The sequence below is a fragment of the Colius striatus genome, chromosome Z (genome assembly GCF_028858725.1).
Source record: "Colius striatus isolate bColStr4 chromosome Z, bColStr4.1.hap1, whole genome shotgun sequence".
Taxonomy (NCBI): Eukaryota; Metazoa; Chordata; class Aves; order Coliiformes; family Coliidae; genus Colius; species Colius striatus.
Window position 1 is genome coordinate 1,321,729 of NC_084790.1, and position 22,638 is coordinate 1,344,366.

Below are 22,638 nucleotides of genomic sequence, written 5' to 3' on the forward strand. Positions count from 1 at the left end.
GTGAGTAGCAGGGTTGGGAAACATCTCTTCAGAAGGATCTCTCCAGATGAATGTGGGACAAGAGAACCATGCTCCCAATTTCCACAGCTTCCTAAAATATTGAGTGGCAATGACAAATATCCTCAGCTTTTCCCCATCCTGGTGGCAGAGATCTGTCCTCCTTTGGTTTTGTGTCTGGCACTTGGAGGGATGTTGCCACATGCTCACTTCTGGTGCTGCTTGTTACCAGGCAGTGCTGCACACAACAGACTCTGGCAACCAGTTTGTACTCACAAGGAAAAAGCAGCTTAAGTGTGGTGGGGAGAAACACAAGCATCATCCAAGAGAGAGAATGTTTAGTGAAGTCCTCTGCCATGATCATCAGTGTTCATTCACAGCAAGTATAATTTGTAAAAGACCCAACCCATTCTATATTGGAGCAGGAGAAACTAAATAGCTCCCTTTTAGCATGTACCTGAGGAGAAATGAAAGCAGATTGCACCTTAACATCCCTACACTGGAGTCTCACCCCCCTTTTCCAGCTAATTCAATGTGCTACATGCTCAACACAACCAGGAACAGTCTGAACAAGAACCAGATATGCCTGCAACCATCCAAATCTTACAGCTATCCATCAAACATCACCACCTAGAAACCACACAGGAGATGCCTCATCATGGGAGACCCAAAACACACACACCAGGACATCAGCAGCCCAAGGCACAACAACAACAAAGGGAATGAATGCTACTACAACTGCTGGAAGGAGGACAAGAGGGATGCATCGAGGAGTGGTTCAGTCTCTGCAGTTTGGAGGCCACTTGGGCCACAGAAAACATGATAGTGAGGAGCTGTGTTTGTTCTCATATGAAGATCTCAGTCTGTCATTGCAGCACCTGGGTCTCCTGGATTCTGCTGGAGGAGCTCTTGCTTTTGCCACTGTATTTAGGTATTTCTTAACCTACAGCTGAGAACTGCTACAGAAAATAGGGAAAGATGACATCCAAAATTAGCTCTCATGTTCTCTCCTTAAAACACAGACTGGTGTTCAGGGTCACTCCTGGACCACTCTCCTCTTCTTATGGGCAATGATGGCCCCATCCTGGGCAATGCCTATGGTAGAGACACCCATAGTGACATCCCTCTTTGGGATGGCTGGTCCAAGCTTGGCATGGTGACAAGTACCAGGTTCAATGCTTCTCCTTCTCCCTGCATGGCCATAATTCATGTTACTCCCATCCAGTGGCAGCTGTGGAGAAAGGAAACACATGACACTGACATAATCCTTGCTCCTCCCATGCCAACATCCCAGTTCTGGCTGCCTGGGGGAGTATCCACAGTTAAAGGGCCACAACCTCCTTTGGCACACAAAGAGCTTTAGCACCCTTCCATCTTTTCTACCTCCCCCTTTCCCTCCAGAGCAAACAACATTCCAAAGGTTCCAGCTGATCTCATGGAGTGCTTTTGTGACCTAAGACACCAAAAGCCAGGCTGCAGGAGTGTCACATCAGGACTTCAGCCCTCCTGGGATATACATTACCACAGGCACTCTGCCTTTCACCTCCTCAGTGGGCATCAGGACCTCACTTATGGACCTCAAGCTGCAGAATAGCTGAACCTTCAGAAGCAAGTGGAGAGGTTGGCTGCCTAGTGGCTCTAGCATTTGCTGAGGGGGGTGTTTGTCTGTTCCTGCCAGAAGCAAAAGCTGCTCTGCACATGGACCTGTTAAAAAAGAGTAAGGCTGGCTGTAAATAGGCATTTCACCATGATCACACTTGCTTACAAATGTAATGGAGGAGAGGTGACCTCTCAGCAACACACATGCAGAAAGGACTTAGCCTAGTGTTAACCCCAAAGGGATACAACTTATTCCCAATCACTTGCCCCACAGAAACACACCAAGGGAGTGAAGCTGTAACAGAACTACATCCAGAGCAATCCAAACCAGTGGTACTTCAATGAGAAGAGCCTAGCAACAAAGCTCTGCCAGCCACCTCTGAGGCAGTGGGTGCTATCCTCCACTCTTGCAGTGACTTCAACAAGGTTAAGACCTGTTGTGCCACCCCTTGAAAAGTTCCCAGGTGCCCACTGCTTGTGCTTGTGATCACTATGATAGCAGAGAGGAGGAAGGGAATGTGAGCTCTCTTGGATCATCAGTGTTTGTGGACCACTGTGAGAAGGTGGTAGTGTTTTTCTATGGCTCCTTAGCTTCAGAGGATGAAGAGCTGCCTTCCTCTTCTTCCTGGCAGGCTGCTGACATCATCCAGTTTGTTGTCATGTAGCAGAGGTCCCAAAGAGGCTGAATAACTCCCAAATGTGCCCAGAGCCCTGAGGCATCCTTCTCTGCTGGGGATGAGCAATCCAGATGTTGATATGGTTGTGGACAGTGAGATGAAGAAGGTGGGAAATCAAAACACCAGTGGTTCCATTGCTGAGAGCAGAGTTGTGGCTCAACAACACCTCATCCATCACCTCAGCACAGTGGTGGCAAACCAGATGGGGCCCAGGCTGAAGAGTCAGAAGTGGATGAATAGACCCAGCAGAATGGTCACAGAATAAGGTGTGAAATTTGACTTCAGTGTGACATGTTTGTTGCTTTCCCTTCAGTAATGTCCTGAATCCCTTTGCCCTTCCCTGCCAACCTTTCTTTGAGCAGGCTTGTCAGGTACTTACCCTAAAATGTGGTCATAGCTAGTTGCCTAGGTCAGTGATTTTCTTCTTGTGGTCATTGTACAGACAACAGCTTCAACAACTGGCCACCAGAACTGACACAGGGTGGTTGTGGCCCACCATGAAGCTCCCCAGGCTGTGACAGGACAGGGACTCAGCCTCAGATTTCAACTGCAAGCAAAACCAAGTGGCCCAGCTCCTCTGTCACCTCAGATGTCACCTCAGATGTCACCTCAGATGCCCACCTCACATCACTCAGGTGAATCAGAAGGGATGGAGGTGATTCTTTCCCCATGGGGTGCAGAGACCATGTGCTACCTACTTAACATTCTGCTCCCAACAGGAACACCTCTGAGGCTTAATTTGTCCCCTCTGATCTTGCACAGGCTCTTGGGCAAACTCTCACCTTCCTGATGCTCTCAAGTAGCTGATGCTGCTCATAGTTTCTGTCATTGATGCCACTTGGTCATGTACAACTAAGCAAATGAGAGGTTTGCCCATGCAACTTGATACTATCCCCACTCCCCAGCCTGATTCTTTCTGAGTGCCAACTGTGTTGCTATTTTTAGCTTGGAGGTGTTGGCAAGCAATGCAGAGTATGGATCTGCATCACAAACAGCCAGGTGATAGCACAGCCCCTAATGCTGGGCCTCTTTCACTCTGCCTATACACCAAGGGCTGCAAACCTGCTTCATCTAATGCCCTAATCACCCCTCAGGCACTCTCCCAGATGCAAATAGGATGGAACAACAAGGTTTGCATGAAGGAATGAGGAAGCTCTGTGTTCTGTGGTTAGTCTGGAGTGCTCATTCTGTCTGCTTTCTCCTTTCTCCCTTTCTGAATTGAATTTTCAAGCAGGGAAGAATCTTTCTCAAGGTCACACAGAGGTTGTGATTTAAGCTGTTTGCAGTACATAGCTCCAGGCTAGGTTCAAATTGCCTTAATGATCCCAGCCAGTCTTGACTAGGATTCATTTCTTCTGCTGGCTTTATCTCAGAGCATCCTGAATCCTGGTAGAGCTGTGATGCTGTTAACATGACCCAACACCAAGGACAGAAGCCACTTTTCTCCCTCTTCTTTACTTCTTAGAAGCCTACAATAGTGATTCCTTGTCTCTTTTTGTCTTCCTCCCTCTGCTTTCTCCTGGTTTCTACCTGAGACAAATGAGCTCTGAGGGCAGGGAACTGGCAACAATGCAGCAATTGTCTTTATTCTAGAGGAAACTGAGCAAGCTCCCTGTGCAAACCCCATTCCTTTTCCCCTCTGGAACAGATCTATCAAGTTATAACCCCAAACTGAGGCAAAAGCCCCACACCATCCCTCTTTTGGATTGCAGACCCAAAAACTTGATGACATTCAGGACCTGAAAGCCTGTGACATTGTGCTGTGAGGGAAAGAAAATGAGCTGTAAATGTGAAGCAAACACATTGAGCCTTCTCCTATGGTTCCTGCAGCTCCAACCCACCTTTCATCTCCCATCACAAACTGATTACAGAGCCACAGGCTGTCTAGGTGGTGAAATGCCTTTGGAGAGGAGAAGGATGCTGTGCACTAAGGAGAAGTGGTGATGCTGTGTGAGGACCAGCAGAGAGGCACAGCTATGAACAGGTACAATTTGCATCCCCAAGTACATGAAACAACCTCCAACTACATGAATGACTGCAGAAAGGTCAGAGTCTCTCATGGGACATATCCCAGGGATAGTCTTTGGCTTCTATCTAGATGTAAGCCTTGACTTAAGAGACTTTATCCCCACTCTCATGCTTATAACAGGGGCAGATGACTGTATTTGCAAGGCCAGAACATAGCACAGGTAATTTGCTCTTATATTAGCTAAAGCCTTGAAGCAAAATCACTGCATAATAGCCTGTCATGGCCACTCCTTGCATGGGCCAGCTGCCATGGCTCTGCCTGAGGTCCTTTAAGTACTGTCAGCTCTGAAGCTGCATTAGATACCATCCATCAGCTGAGCTCTCACCCAGCATGGAGCAGCTCCAGCCAGAAAATGCCTGTGTGCACCCAAACAAGCTCTTGCTGCTCCCACAGCAAGAAAGATTGCTCTCTTCTTGGCCTTTGGCTCCTTTCCAAAGTGCACTGAGCATCAGGAGCACCAGCCTAAGGTGTTGCTTTGGTAGCTCTCCCAGCTTTCACCCAGCTGCTTTGTTGGGGACACAGTTACAAGTGATTTATACACTTAAGTGCTTCCCTCCCAGCACCTTTGGCCACTTGTATGCAGAGGAACTGCTGGCTCAATGATTACCCCTAGCAGGAGGATGGTCACTTTGCTCCCTGCTCTTGTGTGGCCATTGCTGATGCCAGGTCAGTGTATTCTGAGTGTTGCCAGACCAGAAAACAGGCAACCCAAAGAAGGTCAGGGGAAATCCATTGCTTCTGTGGCTTCTTGTCTGTGTGACCAGTTTCTCCATGCATTAACACTCTTCTATCCCTGGTTGAATTGCTTTGCCTTTAATCTCTCTCAATCACATGTGGTGACCCACACTTGTCCCTAGGCCAGTGCAAACCTCTCTTTGCTTCTTTGCTACCCAGTGGCATCATCACATGGCAGAAAGAAGCAGAAGCACAGCCATAAAATACAAATGAAGAGGAGAATGTGTTTTACACATTCAGTGGCAGTCAGCAAGACCACATTGGTAATATGATGGTGTTCTAGAGCTCACTTGCTATGTAGCTGCCATTACCTCTGCTGTTGATTATCCCACTCCTATAGCACAGGAGGGGATTTATACCTAGACCTGTGCAACCACATCAATTTCCAGCCTGCCCTTGAGTTATTTGCACTCTGCATCCTCCAGTAAATTCAGTGAGTGAATAAAAACCACAAGAGAATCAAGGTATCTGATTCCCCCATATGATGCATCTGTTCTGTGCTCCAAAACAGAAGCTGAAAGTGGACTTGTTAATCTTAACTTGCCTTGTAATGTGTCTGTCTTTAACACTTTCTCTCCCATAAGCATATAAAGCCTATTAACAAGTTCCTTGTTCTTTCACATGCTCATCACAGAATCTTAAGGGTTAGAAAGGGCTTCAAAAGATCATCTTGTCCAACCCCTCTGCCAGAGCAGCACCACTTAGAGTAAGTCACACAGGAACTCATCCAGCTGGGTTTGGGATGGCTCCAGACAAGGAGATGCCCCACTGAGACTAGAACCAGCTCAGGCTGGATCAGTGACACCACCACCAAGGGAGCACAAAGTTGATCATGAAGAGCAGCCAAAGCATCAATACATTTAGAGATGGGTTATTAAGCAATGTCTGGCATAGATCATTTGCCAGGGTGATGGGAAAGACTATCTGCACTGCAAAATAGCTGTATTATAACCTGCAGTCATGTATTCTAACCTGCTTACTGCAGGACAGCATCCAAACATGAGGATCCAGAAAGTGCCAAACCTACCACTAAATCCCACTGAGACAGTGTGAACAATTACAGAGCCCTGGGGCTGATGGGACCTGAGTATGTTTGAACTTGTATGTTTTAATGTGGGCAACCCAGATCACCACTCAGTAACCTCAACACAAAGCTAACTGTCCTCAAAAGTGCCTCAGGTACTGGGGGTCATTTGCAGCTTATCCTTTTGTTCTGGATAGCCTGGGCTTGGGTGCAGAAATGGCTTTAAAGGCTTACATGCTTTCTGGTGTGAGTAGGGAGTTGAGTTTAGCTCTTGAGCTCAAAACATAAACCCCACAGCTGTGAGTGGCCACAAGCCACAGTAGTTTCTTGGGCTCATAAGCAGGGAGGGGGTTGCAGTGGTTTAACCACCAGGCTGGGGACAGTTTGCCACTGATGGCTTGCAGAGCCAAAAGAAACCTCTTCCCTCTTTCATACTCTCCCCACTGATTAAAACAAGCCAAATGAGCCCATGGGGAGGTTCATGTGCCACTGATTAGGGACTCAGAGTAGGATTAAGAACTCTTCTGTTTGAGGAACCTCCACTTGAAGGTGAGGAGCTCAGAATCAAGCACATCCTTGAAGCAGACTCAGAACCAAGAGTGCAGCTGGATATATGGAACACCTTGTTGCATGTGGGTAGGATGAATAGTAGTGGTGTAAAACAGAAGCTTTTAGCAATTGCTCTTGACTTTGTGGGTCTTCTTGCTTGGGCTTTCTGCCTGGGCATCTTCAAGAGCATTCCCAGTTCTTCCTTGCACCAGGTGTATATGTGGTTCCAAAGAACTGCTGCCCAACTAACCACAGTATGTGAGGTCTTTAGCAATGCTTAAGTGGCTCCTCTCCTGAGAGCAGCTCAGCTCCTAAGCAAGGTCTAAGAAATCCTGTCTTGAAAACAGCTGCCTTTAAAGAACAGCTTCAGAAATGCTCTTCTTGAATGGAAAGCTTTGATGCACTTGTAAGGGTAACTCACAGAGCTGATGGAACAGTGAGACCTGGGGAATATCCACACCCTGGGCCAGGGTTCCCTCACCTCAAAGGACTTTCTCCTCCTGTGTCTGTGTGCCTCTGCCACTGGCCACCACACACCAAACACTGGCCCCAGCCTCTCCACATCCATCATTTAGGTACCTGTAAGTCTTGATGAGTTCCTCCCTCAGGCTTCTCTTCTCCAGGCTGAACAGCCCCAGGTCCTGCAGCCTCTCCTCCTCACACAGATGCTCCATCCCCTCAGCACCTTTGTAGCCCTGCACTGGCCTCTCTCCATCACTCTTCAACAAACTGGAGAGATTTATAGAGGCCTTCTTATTGCCTCCTTTAAAGGATGTGTCTTCTGGGCTATCTGAACCCAAACCTGGCTCCTTAAACAACCCTCCTCTTCCTCCTGCTGGCAGCTGTCACAGCAGGGAGAGGTGACTGCTGCTTCTCACACTCTTTGCTGTGCTCCTAATTTGTCCTTAGGCTTCCCCAGGGGTTGTGTCTTGCCTGATAAACAGAGACATCAGCAGATGCCAGGGACAGCAGAGCACATTGCACAGGGTTTCCATACAGCTCTCCCCTTCAGTACCAGAGGCAGCCCTCACTGCTGGAGCATTTGTGACCACATCTCAACCCAAAGCTGCTTCAGAGAGTTTTGCTGCAGCTGAACCAGACCAGATGAGCCTCCTGGAGGTTTTTCCAGGGAAACAAAATAGCTGCCTGCCTCCTTGAGTTGCTCTCTGCTCCACTTTGGCTCTCTGAAGCTTAGCAAGATCCCTCAGCTCCTCTGAAACCCAACATCCAGACACAAAGCTCAGCAAAAGAAATCCCTTGCTGTCACTCTGAGTGGTTTATACCAACACAGAAGGCTTTAGTCACTCACAGCACAGGGTCTCCATGTGTGCTTGTGTGTTTTACAGCTTGTTTTCCATTGTGTGTACCCACAGTGGCTGTGAATCAGGTGGCTACCAGCTAAAGGAGGCTCTTCTTGGCCATCTGTAGTCATACAGAACCCTTCTTTACCTACATGTGCATCCACCAATGCTCACACACACCTCTGCATACTTTAAAGAAGCCAACAGCAGCATTGTCTCCCTGGTGCTCTGATTTATTTCATGTGCATCACAGAGCAAATCAACATGAATTGCTTCCCAACATGCTTTGAGAAGCAGGTTTGAGCAGGAACCAGGCAGCAACGTTTCCAAAGGGAAACCATCAGGCATGGTTGGCAAACAAACCCACCCCAGCTGGAAGATCTTGACTCAGAAGTACCATTTCCAAGGCCTGTCTAGACAGGGACAATACAGGGCTGATTGCTGCCTGGCTCAGCAGAGCTCAGCTCTCCAATCAAGCTGGTGAAAGCACCAACAGCCAAACCTTGCCCAGGGAATATGAGCTCTCAAGGCTCCTGGTTCCACATCCCACACACAGCTGGGCTGATAAATCCCCCTGGGGAGCTACAGGGGACACAGCCATGCCTTCATATCCTCCAGTCTCAGCTCAGTGGAGAAGAGAGAGATGAGGGTTTAAACTGTTAAAAGCATCCTCTCTGAACAAAGTCTTGCTCATGGGGTTGGGGGTGCAGCACACAGAGCCATCAATAATGCATAGATGCCTCCCATGGAGCTTGCTTCAGCTTTGCATTGCTCAGAGAGCCACTAAATACTAGTTCTCTATTCTCTTTTGTGTTTGAGTGTTGGGTGGCTCTGGGAGAAGGGCAAGTTGCTCAGAGGTACAGTGCTGAGCTGCTTTTACATCTCCCTCTTCATTCCACTTCCCTCCCTAAAAGCCAAGTGGCAGCTGAGCAGCTCTCCCAAGCTGCCCTGGAGGGTTGTGCTTAAGGAAACAGATTGGCTTCATGTGTTAAATGAAACCCAGATTGTAGAGCACAGAGCAAACAGGGCAAAGTGCAGCTCAGCAGTGGCACTGCTACCTCTGGGCAAATCAAAGCAGAAGGAGTTGGCTGCTGGGAAGTACCAGCATCAAACCATCAGTGTCTCTCCAAGCTGATGGGAATGCTCCCATGGGACTGCTAACAGGGAGAACCCAAAACTCCCAGCTGCTGAGCAGGTGCCTTCAAATGAGCATTCAGTGGTGTTGCTTTGCTGGCTCCCAAAATGCTCCTGAGCTGTTCAGAAGCCTAATTATGCATCTGAGATGTTAAAGCAGCAGCCAGGCTGCATTGCTGACAGACTGTGCACAAAGATCTGAGGTTACTTAAGGACACACCAGAGCCTTGAGCTGCTAGAGTAACTAGCCTAGTAGTTATCCCTACTAACCCACTACACTAGTAACTAGTTACTAGGTTTTTGGCACCCTAAATATGTGGGAAAGCTGCTCAGGACCCTGATGCTGCTTCTCTAAGTCCATGGTTTTTTGGAAGCAGCTTGAGAAATTGATTCTTTACTCCTTGTGTTCATCCTCCATCTCTACTTGAGTCCATCCCATCAAGGGGAGGTTTGTGACCTATGGGTTGTCCCAGCTGGATGCAGCATTTCTTCTGTGTTACAGCCACTGCCTGAATCCCATGGATCAGTAAATAGAGAGCAAGTCTATTAAAAGCCACTTTACAGAGTGGTGTCACACTGACATGTATTACTTCTTCTACAGAGCATCCTGAGATGACTTAGTCTGACCTACTTTAAGGCCAGGCTGATTTTGTCCATGCAGCAGCTGTATTTGAGGGCAAACAGATAGGATTAAAAGCTCCTGGAATCCAAGGCCAGTTTCCTAGTCACAGACTTGTGCCCTCAGAAAGATTCAGAGCTGCTTGACATTGCCATCCCCTCTTCTGGCTCCTCCTTGGCTTTCCTCACACGTCCCAAGCACATGAAGCCTTGGCTTTCACAGCAAAGGAGAAAGGAAAGTAGCCTCTATTAGTCATTGCATCATTTGCACAGCCATCAAATGGGAGAAGTAATTAACTCAAACATGTTTATCTCCAGTAATGATGAATTTGCATTGCTGTCTCTATCAACAAAGTGAATTGGGCTCCCAACAGGGTTCACATAGCATTGTGTTTTCTGCACAAGTCCTGTGCCTTTAGAACCCCATTCAATCCTGGCTCTGTTTATATCCTTCTGGGGCTCCCAGGTTATTTCTCAGAGGCAATCCTCCTTTGCTTCCATTCTCCAGCAGCATGATGGGCATAACAACTCAGATAACAAACCTTGTGAGGGGAACAGAAGCCAGGGAGGTGCTTCAGTGTGCCAGGGACTGAGACTATACCTGGAGCTTTAAGGGCACTTCAGTAGGATCAGCAGCATCCCTGAGATTTCCCACTGCATTTGCAAGAACACCAACCAACCAGTATGCTTTTACTTCCCTGTCTCTCCTTGCTGGCTGCATTAGTTAACCAGAGCATCCTTCCTTTTGCAGCAGGGATGTCACAGGTCATGACATCAGAGTCATCCCTCTGGAGATGGGTCAGAGGTAAAGGCAGCAAAGCACCAAAGGGTACCAACAGTAACACAACCCTGCAAGGCACATTTGCCTTGGCTCCAGCTTTGCCTGGAAGTGTTTCCATACAGCTCTAATGAATAGCAACAAGCAGCACTTTTTAACCATGGCAAGGGAAAACCCCTGTGGGCAGAGCACATGATTTCTCTAAGTGCTGCCACAACCTTGTCTCTCTAGGAAACCAAAGGACAAACTTCCAAATGTCTTTCCTCTTCTACAGTGTGTTCCTGCAGGGAAGCCACCTTTTGTGATGAAAACACACTGCATTTGCTTTCACTCACTTATGGGATAACAGAGCAGGTGCTCTGTGTCAGGAGACCATAAGCAGAGTTCCTAGGTGGAGAAAATGAAGACCAACTAACTTATTTCTGCCAAGGGAGTGTGTTATTGTCTTTCCAAATCAGGTTTGCATTTCTCTCTTGGTCAGAATCAGCCTAGCTAATGTTTTTCCTCCTTTCTATCTCCTTTTGCTGCTCAGAGACCTCTTAAATCAGAGAGAACATTAGAGTGCTTGCAAGCAATAGAGATGACAGAGCATCTTTCTGATCCATGTCTAATACAATAACATTCCCAGGGCTCACAATTGCTGCATCAACACAGCTGATAAACAAAACCCCCACATTTAGTGCCTTGATCTCAGTCAAATGAGCCATTAGCAAAAGCCTCAGGGGTCTGTACCACCCCTTGGAGTGAAAACATTGAATGACACTCAGGGATATCCTCAATTTGCCATTAATATGTGAGTCTGAGAGACTGTGGGGCTTGAGATCATCTCCAAGTGGCTTGCACTTGTGTTTTGAGCAGAAGCTCATAGCAAACAACAGCAACATCCTCAACCACAGAACCTGCTTCAGCCTCCACATGGCATCTCACAGCACTGGCCAAGGTTGAGCACCCAAAGGACTTGCACCCTGATGGACTGGACATTCCTTTCTCTATCCAGACATACAGCAGGGTCTGAGTTAATCCCAGACCTGACCAGCTGTATATTAAAGTCTTCTCACCATCAACAAACACACTGTTCACAAGGTGTCTCCCAAGAACTGAAAGAGCTTTCCAAGTCATGACTGTGGTTTCCCAGGCACCTCAGCACCTTGCAGAACCCAGCTGGTGAGGTCCTTGAACACAACCTCCTGTTACTGGCAACAACATCACACAATCCCATCTACAAGGGATTTAAACCCTGCTTGGCTTTTCATCCCCATGATTCTCATCAAGCACTTACTTCAGGATTTCATTCCTTCAATCATTAACCTCATCCCCCCAACACCTTTCTAACTTCTAACACAAAGTTATCCATGACCAATTGCTCCATCATTCAGCTGACATTGCTTCCTTGCCCTCTCAGTGCTTATCCCCTGCTGTATTCTCTACAGAGAGATCACAGCCCTTCACTCAGCTGCTTTTGAGCACCATTCACTCTGCATTAGCTTTTGCCATCGTGTTCTCCAGTGGCATCCTGATCTCCTTAAGAAAGAAACCACACAACATAGAATTGTGGTGGTTGGAAAAGCCCTTGAAGCTGCTTTTGGGTGGAAAAGAGCTTGAGTCTCAGCTCAGCACTACCCCATGGCCTCAGCACCTCAGCTTTGGGATCCCTGCAGGGCTGGGCACTGCCCCAGCTCCCTGGGCAGCCTGGCACAGGGGCTGACACCCCTCTCAGGGAAACAGTTCTGCCTCAGCTCCAATCTCAACCTCCCCTGGGGCAACCTGAGGCTGTTTCCTCTTGTCCTGTCACTTGGGAGCAGAGCCTGACCCCCAGCTCTCTGCAGCCTCCTGTCAGCTCCTTGCAGAGTGCTCCTGTCTCCCCTCAGCCTCCAGGCTCAACACCTTCAGTTCTCTCAGCTGCTCCTCTTAAGTCTAGACCCATCTCCATTGTCCATGTCCAGATCCTTGGCAAGGTACATAGATATAAAGCAGCCACACACCCCAAAACTAGCCAGGAGCTCTCCCTTATCATTCTGCCTTATAGCCACACAGAAGTTCTCAGGCATGGACTACTCAGAGCTACTGCTCATCTCAGCATGTGCAAAACAAAGAGGCAAGGATGGAGCACTAAGCAAGTCTTTGCTCAGTGATGGTGCAGCCTCTCCCTACATAGGAAAGATCCCCTGGATGGACTGAAGGTTTCTCCAACCTGCAGGGAGGAGAAAAGCTCCCCCTTGGCTTAGGGGCAGAGGATGGTGTCATGAAGGCAGGGCTGGCAGTACCAGCTGGCATCCTTGGCATCAGCTCCCAAATGCCTGAGCTGTTCCACCTGACTCATGGGGGGGAATTTAGTGTCTGAAGAGAAAGAATGACACAGTGCACTCTGAGGTCTTCAGTGTTATTGTTTCCTATTGAGTGTGGGTTCAGGGTGGAAAAGAGTGGCACTTTTCTCTTTGACTCTTTTGCAGCACTCACAAAAGCATATAAACCCAAGAAGGAGCCACTCCACCACTTTAAGCAGCTAGGCAATAAAGAATGAGACCCACTAAACCACTTCTGTCTTTGCCAAGGGCACTCTGAATTATGCTTGAACCTGGTTGAACCCCAGCACTTACTTAACCTCCTTTCCCATTGCATAGCAACAACCATGATGGAGCTCAAAAGAATAAGGGATGGCTCCCTGAGAAGAAAGAGACTCTTTGCTTCACAGCTAGGGCTGTGTTTTTAAGAAGTGGGATTTATCTACTTGCTAAACCACAGGATTTGAAAGTGGAATAACATGAGCAAAATGTGTGGAGCACATGATTCATCCTTGGACTCAGCCAAAGGTCTGCACATTGCTTCCACCCAACTCACAGGCACCAGCATGCTCTTCACAGCCACTTGGTCCAAAGGACATCTGAGAGCTCCCAGGTGCCTGCAGGAACAGCAGCAAGATGCAAAGACCTCCTCTGTGGAGCTGCTCACATGGGTATCTTAGGAATTCCCCATGAGGAGCAAGAATCACATGCATAAAACTGAGGCTTAGTGCAGAAACATCCATCATCTGCATCACTGAATCATCACCATCCTTCATGCAGTGAGACAGGAGCCAACACCTTGACTGAAAAACATCACCTTGGTGTGACCTGAGGGAGACCTTTGGGCACACAACCAATAGGCTGGAGAAGAGGAGACTGAGGGGGGAGCTCATTCCTACTGACCAAGATCTCACTGGTGGGTGTCAGGAGGTTGGGGCAGCACTTTGATCTGTTGTATCCAAGGGGTGATGGGATGAAGCTGCAACACAAACAGCTCCATTGAAACACAAGGCCAAACTGTTTGAGTGTTGGGGTGAGGGAGCCCTGGCCCAGGCTCAGGGAGGGTTTGGAGGCTCCATCCTTGGAGCTCTTCAAGCCCCATCTGGACACATCCCTGTGCTCCCTGCTCTAGGTGGGAGCTGCTTGTGCAGGGGGGTTGCACTGCACGAGCTCTAAAGCTCCCTCCCAACCCCTCCCCATATGATTCTTAAGCCTAGCTTTGCCCAGAGAGAAAGTGAAGAGAAACCCTTCCAAATAAGACCATGAAATGCTGCAGGGAGATGGAGCTGCTTGGGCACACAGCTCAGGAGAGGCAGCCTGAAGGTTTCTGTAGCAAAGAAGTCAACTGCTGTTTGCTGGGTTTAGTGCATGGGATGAAAGGGAGGTGGGATGGCTTTGCAAGACAAGAACACACCTGACTCACACATTGCTTTCTTCTCCTGAGAGAGAAAAAAACCAAGCATGGAAGGATGAGAATAACAGAACCTATAAGGGCCAACATGAATTTACCTATGGTAGCTGTGCTTTAAACCCCTGCAATGGGGACAAGCTGCAGCAGAAGAGGTTCCAAAGCAACACAGGGAAGAATTATTCCCCTATTGAGGTGAGGGAGCACTGGAACTGCCCAGATGGGCTGTGGAGTCTCCTCTGGAGCCATCCCAACCCCAGCTGGATGAGTCCCTGTGTGCCCTGCTTAGGTGATGCTGCTCTGGCAGAGGGGTTGCACTGGTTGAGCTTCCCAGCTCCCTCCCAACCCTTCCCATTCAGTGATTCTGATTTGAAACATGGGAGGCACCAATTGATTCAGGGATGCTGTTTAGCCTGAAGGTGCTTGCAGAAGCCATCTGGGCTTTGCAGAGCTGGGAATAGCTGTGGATGCTCAGGTACCCTGTGTAGCTGAGTGCCTTCTCCCACTGCTTTTGAGAGGTGGGAGCTACAAAGTGCAGGAGCAGTCCCAGCAGGATGACTGGGGACTGATCAGAATGGCAAAGCCCAGCAAGGGTTGGGTCTCTCCCAGCTGCCAACTCCCATGGAACTTGTGGAAAGCAAATGTTTTTGATACTTACTGTCTCTGAAATGGAAGAAAAATTGCTGAATCCTTCTGTTATGAGGAAATAAAGCTACAAATGATCCACATGCAGAAAGCTCAGAGGATGGTCTAGCAGAAAGCATCTTGCTCTCAAACCTGCCCTTTGAAAGAGAGGAGTCATGTGAAAGCAGTGTGTGACATTCCCCTGTCCAGGGAAAGCCAGACAGGACTATTTAATTCCCTTAATAGCATCAGATGACCACAGGATCACAGAGTGTGAAGGGTTGGGAGGGAGCTTTAGAGCTCAACCAGTGCAACCCCCCTGCCAGAGCAGCATCACCTAGAGCAGGGCACACAGGGACTCATCCAGCTGGGGTTGGGATGGCTCCAGAGGAGACTCCACAGCCCATCTGGGCAGTTCCAGTGCTCCCTCAGCTCAACAGGGAACAAACTCTGCCTTGTGTTGCTTTGGAACCTCTTCTGTTTCAGTTTATATCCATTGCCCCTTGTCCTATCATTAAGAGCAGCCTGGCTCCAGCCTCCTCACACCCAGCCTTGATGCATTTGGAACATGAATGAGCTCACCCCTCAGGCTCCTCTTCTCCCAGCTGCAGAGCCCCAGCTCCCTCAGCCTTTCAGCACAAGGCAGATGCTCCACTCCCTTCAGCATCTCTGTGGCCCTGCACTCAACTCTCTCCAGCAGCTCCCTGTCCTTCTGCAACTGAGGGGCCACAATCTTCCAGCTGCAGGCTCAGGAGGGCAGAGCAGAGGGGGAGCAGAACCTCTCTGCACCTCCTGCCCACAGCCCTTCTCATCCAGCCCAGGCTGCCATTGGCATTCTTGGCCACAAGGCTCCTGCTCATGCTGCTGCCCACCAGCTCCCTTTCCCTGCCCTGCTCTCTACCACTTCATTCCCCAGCCTGTGCTGCTCCATGGGCTTGTTCTTTCCCAGATTCAGAAGCATCTGCAAGTCAGAACCTGCATTTCATGAGACATCCCAGGGCTTCAAGATTGTCTTTTGCTCTGGGATTTCTCTTCAACTGGTTGCCTGGAAGACAGGGATGTTCCCAGAGGAAAAGCTTCCATTCCTCCCTGTGAGATCTCACCCAGGGCAGTGCCACTTTCTGCCTTCAGCAAACAAGTCTCCAACAGCAATATTCAGCCCAGTTCCAGGGTCACCAAGCTGTGTTTCAGAGGGAACCCCTTGCTTGCTTCTGATCCAACTCACACTTTTGCTTCCTCATGCCACAACCACAGTTTTCTCCCATTCCTGCCTCACCTTCCCTCTTTATTACTCTCTCCTATTCCTTTCTCATGCCTCATTCACACCCTGCCCAGAGAGCTTGGCAGTGAGGAACTGGGAGCTAGAACTCAACACATCACCCCAAGAGAAGCAGAGGTGTAACACAACCTTCTAAATGCACTGTGGGCACCCTCTTGCACATTGGTCCAGACCACACAAAAACCCTTTCCCTCTTGATATGTTTTTCCCCTGGAGACATAGAGATGTGCAAAGATCTTGTCCTAGAACTGCCTTCCAAGGGTCTGCTAATGAGACATGAATGATTTCCCAGCTCTGGGAGCTAACAGCATGATCTCCCTCTCATTCATGTCTTTAGGGAGGCAAATTCCACTGCAGTTCAAGAGAGGCAGGATTGATTGGGACTTGCTTTCTCCCACAGCTCATCCTTAACAGCCATCTGTAGTGTTCCACTGGCATTTGTGTCCCTCTAATCCCATGCACCCTACAAGGAACTCAACTGCACTTGAGCTTAGCTTCTTGAGCTTGTGAGCCCTAAGAGGTTCTCTCATAGCTGTGCTCATCTTGTAGGAACATTTCTTCCCTCAGAGGGATGTCAGCCCTTGTGCCAGGCTGCCCAGGGAGCTGGGGATGATCCTAGATGGATCCCAAAGCCATGGAGCTGAGGTGCTGAGGGCCATGGGGTAGTGCTGGGCAGGGTGAGCTCAGGGCTGGGACTACAGCAGCTTCAGACTCTTTTCCAGGCTCATGGAGAGGCAGGTCATCATCTTCCAATATGTTTCATGCTTGCATTGAAGACTGACACTGAATTTAGCATGAGAAGGATGAGGCTCACCCCAAAACAGCAAGAGGGGCTAAGCAACAGCAGCCACACACATGCTTGTTATTGTAGGACCATTAAATATCTCTGGCTGTAAAGGACTTGAAGAAGCCACCACTGAACCCACACCTATTTTCTCCTCTAACTGAGCACTTCTCCCATTTCATTTGATAACCATTGCAGTTGATTTTTGCCCATCTCCTTCCATGGGGATCACAGACCTTGAACCTTGATCAAGACCTTGCCAAGAGTGTTTAGATGAAGCCCACAGAGTGGTTGATTTCCACTCCACTTGGTCAGAGAAGCACAAAGATTCTGCAAGAGGGAACATCTGGGTGGCTATTTACTCTTTGTCAAGAAGCCTCTCCAAGGTGCCCCCTTCAGCCACTGCAGACAGCAAGCAGGAGAGCTCTATCCAAGAGGTGAAACCCTGCAAGATGAATTAGGTTGCTTGCAAAGAGCCATGGGCTCAGGAAACCCCAGGGTATGGTGGCTGAATGACATTTCTCATCCTTCCCCTTTGTTTCTCCTCATTTTACAGCTCCTAGAGCTGAGATGCAAGAAGCCAAGCTCAGAGGTAATTGCAAAGCAAAGGCAAACCTCATGCAATTCCCAGGAGAGCTCTGAAACAGCCTTGCAAGCCTTCAAACATCTCTGTCCTTGCTACTCTAATGCCACCCTTCTTGCTCAGCCCTTCTCCCTTGTCTCAAGAGCTTCAGCTCCAGGTGCTGTTTCACCTGCAAATCCTTCAGCAAGGATGGTACAAAGGATGGAGCTACAAAGGAGCTCTCACTTGGCCTCCTGATGAATAGCTCTGATGAATGGGGATCTCAGAAGACAAGAGTGGGTTCTTGCTCTCCTTCAAATGGTCAGGTGCATGGGGTAAGCCAAGGCCACAGGCATGGGGTGGCTGAGCCCACAGCTAGCTCTTACACACACAAGTGCTCTGCTTTTCCTCCTCCAATTCCCTCTCTGATGCCTCATCTCCCTTTGCACTCAAAACATCCAAGGCTCAGGCAAGGTTTCTTTTGCATGATGAGATCTTCATGCCAATTGGCACCTTCCCATGCAGCTTTGGATGGGTTTTAAAGCATCATCCTTCCATTTGGTTAAGTAACCAAGGAAACACAACACATCAGTGCCATAGGGAAGCAAGTGCCATGCTCATTCAACAGCTAAAGTCTTAAGGGACAGAGAAACTTAGTCCAGGTTGGCATTTCTCAAGGGCATGGTTTGCATGTCAGCCACATCCATGACCCAGGAACAACCCAGCTCACTTTAGACACCCAACTGACACAACCAACAACCTTCCACTCCCTCCTGTGCCTATGCCCATGTGTTGAAACTCAATGGCATGGTGCAAACTCCAGCATCTCACTCTCCTCACAGGCTTCTTGCCATCACTTCTGAGCTCTGTGACAGCACCTGCTGCAAGGAGATTCCCCCCCCCAACCTGAACATCTCAGTGGAGCTGACTTGAAGCCACTTTGACCAAGCTGCAGGAGCCAAAAGGGCTGCTCCAAGCACACTTTGCATCTCCTCATCCACTCTATGGGATTGGAAGGGTCCTTTAGAGCTCATCCAGTGCAACCCACTTGCAGAAGCAGCTCCCACCTAGATCAGGGAGCACAGGAACATCCCAGGTGGGTCTGAACATATGAAATCCCATGCAAGAAGCCTTTTCTCTTTCCTAGTACCCCCTTCTGTCACTGTCCCCTCTCTTACTCACCTAAGCAGAGGTGAAACAGCCTTTGCTGCTATTGCAACAAAGGCATTGCAGGCACCAGCTGAGCTGCTGTGTTCCCTCTCAAGGGAACTGGATGTGTGAGGAAGCACAAGCTACACATTCCCTTGAGTAAGTGAGCCTGAAAAACATGCTCAGGCACCAGAATGGATCCCCACTGTCTCTGTGTCTGGGGGGCTCATTCAGCAAGAGTGAGACTGAGGTAGCCCCTTTCCCCTGGCTACTTGGCTATCATCCCAGCAGACATTCTGCATCCACCTCATGGGCTTGCCCAAGTGTTTTTCCCCTGTGCTATGACACACACAACATTCCCCAGCTCATCCCATGTTGGAAAAGCAAAGGACCACACTAGCAGGCTCCAGCACACCCACAGACATCCCCAGGGTGTGTTTAAAGCTGATGAGCCCCAGCTTTTCCCACACTCAGCAGCAGTAAGGATGGGAAGACCTTAATGTCATGTCAAGCAGCATGAGCACAGCAACTCCAGGAAAATGCCATCTGTGAGGTCATTTGCAACTGAGACCTCCTGGGAGGAGCAATGCAGAACAAATGAGGGGATTTCCTTGGCTGCTGCTCTTATCAGGCTTCCCTCCTCCATATACTCTAAAGGAATGGGCTCTGCTCAAGCTTATTGTGCCAATTTGCTGCTCTTCAGTGCTTTGCCTACAGCAGAGAGCTGCATTATCTTCTCAGCTGCTCAGTGCATTGCAATGCCAGCTGAGGAATCAGCAGCTAAGACCTTGCTGTTCCCTTTGGATGGAGCTCTGCAGCAAAGCTTAAGGGACTCAATGCAGGGAAATGTTGTCTGAGAGGCATTAGGCCTTATCCTGGGGAGGAGAAGCAGAGTGTGGAAGGAAAGCACAGCTCAAATCCTGTTAATAAAGCAGCAACAGAGGATTGAAAGAGGGAAGTGAAGGAGGAAGGAGGGTAAAGTGGTGTTTTCCAAGTGCCCAGGCACTGCCACTCCAGCTCCTGCTTTCCCAAAAGCAACATGTGCTTTACTCAAGGGGACACACTGCACCCAGCACCCTCTGACCAGCTGGCAACACTGCACTAACTTCTTTAGCTCCTTCACTAAACCTTATTGCAGACTTCAACTGCTTTGATGCAGCCTCCTAGTGCAGAGCTCCTGCCTCTCCCCCTGGCAGGGGCATGAATCTGGGCACTTCTTTGCCATACTGACATGAGCCAAACCTGCTGTGGGATTTAAACCCTCTGCTACCTGAGAGGAAAGAGATGAGGCTTCAATGAAGCTGCTTCTGTGTTTCCAAGTGGCAGAATAGGATGGGATGTCACAGAGCCCACAGGCAGCTGCAACAGGTCAGTGGTGATTCAATGCAAAAGTCATCCAGGACATGAAGTTCTGATTCAGCCCAGAGGTATAATCCCTGTGGAAAGACTTACTCATCTTCCAAGCAGACCCTTTTTGACTGCCTTTTATCTCTCAGAGCTAAAGTCTGGAAGGAAAACAAGCTTGTTGGATGCCTTGTGAGTGCTACTCCCTGCATTGCCATCACCTGAGAGGTTACCTGGAGTCAGACTGAAACACCTCTGGCAGAAAGGCACAGCAGGCAATGTTTCTCTCTAGAAACTACTATATAAGACAGAACTGATCATTGTTTCAGAAGCAGCTACCTCAAAAAACACCTAAATGATCAGGGAGATGACACCCCAGCATGTCCCAAGGAGGCTGCCAAGAGCTCCTGTCTTACCTAAGGACAAGATCTGCTTGTTCAAGCCCTGCAGATGGGCTGTTTGCTCTGAGGCTTTTGCTTGTGCCTGCTGCTTGTTGCATTATTGGGAAGCCCATGAAGACAGTGGAGAGTTTGGGGAAGGTCTATCCATGCTGTTGACATCTATCCTCACTCCCCAACTCTTCTGTCCCCTGGACTTCTGCATCTCTTTGTCCTTTCTGTCCCATTCCCCTGACCTGATCACACATAGATTTTCTTTAGCAAGCTCTTCTCCCAGTGACTTTCTTCATACCTGTCTACAACTCAGATCTGCCCAAGGCACAAGGAGCACTTTGCCTGGATATCCACTTGGAAATGGGCAAGGCATCAGGGTTCTGCACAAGCAATAACTGAGGCATAACATTACTCAGCTCAGACATTAAGAGAGCACAGTCCAGGTGATGGCAATGACTCTGTAGCATGAGTCACTTGGACTCATTTTGCTGGGAGATCCAAAAAGCATCAGCCACACAGAATATTCCCTTCTCCTAAAAAACAAAGATGCTGCTGAGAAGCCAGACCATCACAAGACCTGCTACAAAACCCATCCCATGTGCAGGACACAGAGTAGTGAGCAGAACAAGCAGCATCCCTCCCAGAGCAACCACCACCTACAAGCTGGAGCATCCCTCCCTCCAGGCTCACTGACCCCTCTGAGCTAGTGCAAAGAGACTGACCAGCTTGGCCTGAGAGCAAAGTCCAACTGAGCCCAACCTACATCTCAGCCAGGACATGACTCAAACCAGCAGCTTGGTGGGAGCTGCAGCCCCTCACCCAGCCCAGCACCTTCACCTACCCCAGCAGCACACAGGAGATGAGCAGCATCACTCCTTCCAGCCAACCTCCTTTTTGGTTGTGTTTGAAGCTGCTGCTTTTTAACAGCCACACTCCCCCAGCCAGCCTGCCCTGCCATCAGAATGTCATCCAGAAGCTGTAAACTCAGCAGTGTCTCCTTCCTTCAGGATCCTCAGGCTACCCAGCTCACTCCACCTCCCCACCAGCCCACTGGGGACAGAGCTAAGCCTCATTTCTTCTCCTCTCTACCACAGCATCAGGAGGGTACCCAGCTGCTGCCCACACTGTGCAGCAAACTAGGATTTATGAGCCAAGGAAGCACTAAACTTCTCCTTCCATGACTTCAGCAGGGCTCCAAACACCTGGGGGAATACAAGTGCCTAATGGACTGCACTCAGCCCATCTCTGTCTTGCTGGCTTCTTACCAGCCTTCCCTACTTTCTTCAGCTCACTAGCCAGAGCAAGAGACTCCCAAGCCCCCTCTGATGCTCAGCAGGACCCATCTGCTACCAAGCAGCTACCTGGGAGCCATGGACCTCATGCAGAACTGAGGCTGGACCTGCTGCCAGCCCCTATCAAGACTCCAGCAACCAAACTCCAACAGGCTGCCTCTTCTTCCTCCTTCCAGGCAGCATTCAGTCATCACACTATCCCCAAACAGCTTAACCAATGACCTTCAAGCAACACCACCATCACCCTCCACACCCCTAGAAGAGACCAAAAGCAGAGCATCAGCTCATACTCACAGTTTTGAAGTCCTCATGGTTACACTCTTGGCCTTTGAACTTACAGTAGAGCATCATATCCTTCAAGTCATGCCCAACCCTTGCCAGGAACTCCTGCATGTTGAATACTTTTGGTTTATACTGCTTAAAGTTAGCCTTTTCTTGGAGGATGCTTAAAACAGCTGGATCAACTAGGTGAGGGTTAGGGATCTGCAGGTTGACATCAAGAAGAGCCAAAAGCTCCCCAGCATGATACAAGTCGTTGGTGGTGAGCCGAGAGAAACGAAACTCATTGAGGTTACAGATGGTGACAGCAGGAAAAACCAAACTGTTGGCCACCACTTCATCCACTTTAGTCACATGCTGATAGGAGAAATAAAAAGCCACTCGATCTGAACTCTCAACCAAGAGAAAACCCAAAGAAGCCACAAAAGCCAAAGTCCAGAGCAGGCGACGGATGGTCACTGGCCCATAGACGAAGACGTGACGGATGCCATGGAGAGTGGAGGTGTTGGCAAAGATGTGGATGCTGGAAGGCTGCAGGCTGCTCATGCTGCCCTCACTGGTGCTGTCCTTCAGATCCATGAGGGATCCCTTAATTCAATCCTTCTGGAGGGGTTGGGTTGGAGCTGGAAGTTGGATGGTGATTCTTCACTTCTCACCCTTTTGGATGCAGGAGAGAGTGATGCTGGTCCAAAGTAAAGGATCCCTTTTGGATGCAGGAGAGAGAGAGGCTGGTCCAAAGTAAAGGATCCCTTTTGGATGCAGAGGAGAGTGATGCTGGTCCAAAGTAAAGGAACCCTTTTGG

At 49.1% G+C, this 22,638-nt stretch overlaps 1 protein-coding gene across 1 annotated transcript in view; it reads right to left on the bottom strand.

The window, feature by feature from the left end:
* Window positions 1-22,415, bottom strand: part of LOC133628706 (acid-sensing ion channel 2) — a 327,389-nt gene extending 304,974 nt beyond the window's left edge. Inside the window, exon 1 of the mRNA XM_062017406.1 lies at window positions 21,852-22,415. Within this exon, the coding sequence (XP_061873390.1) occupies window positions 21,852-22,415 (564 nt within the window). The remainder of the gene's footprint in view (window positions 1-21,851) is intronic.
* Window positions 22,416-22,638: the final 223 nt, after the last annotated feature.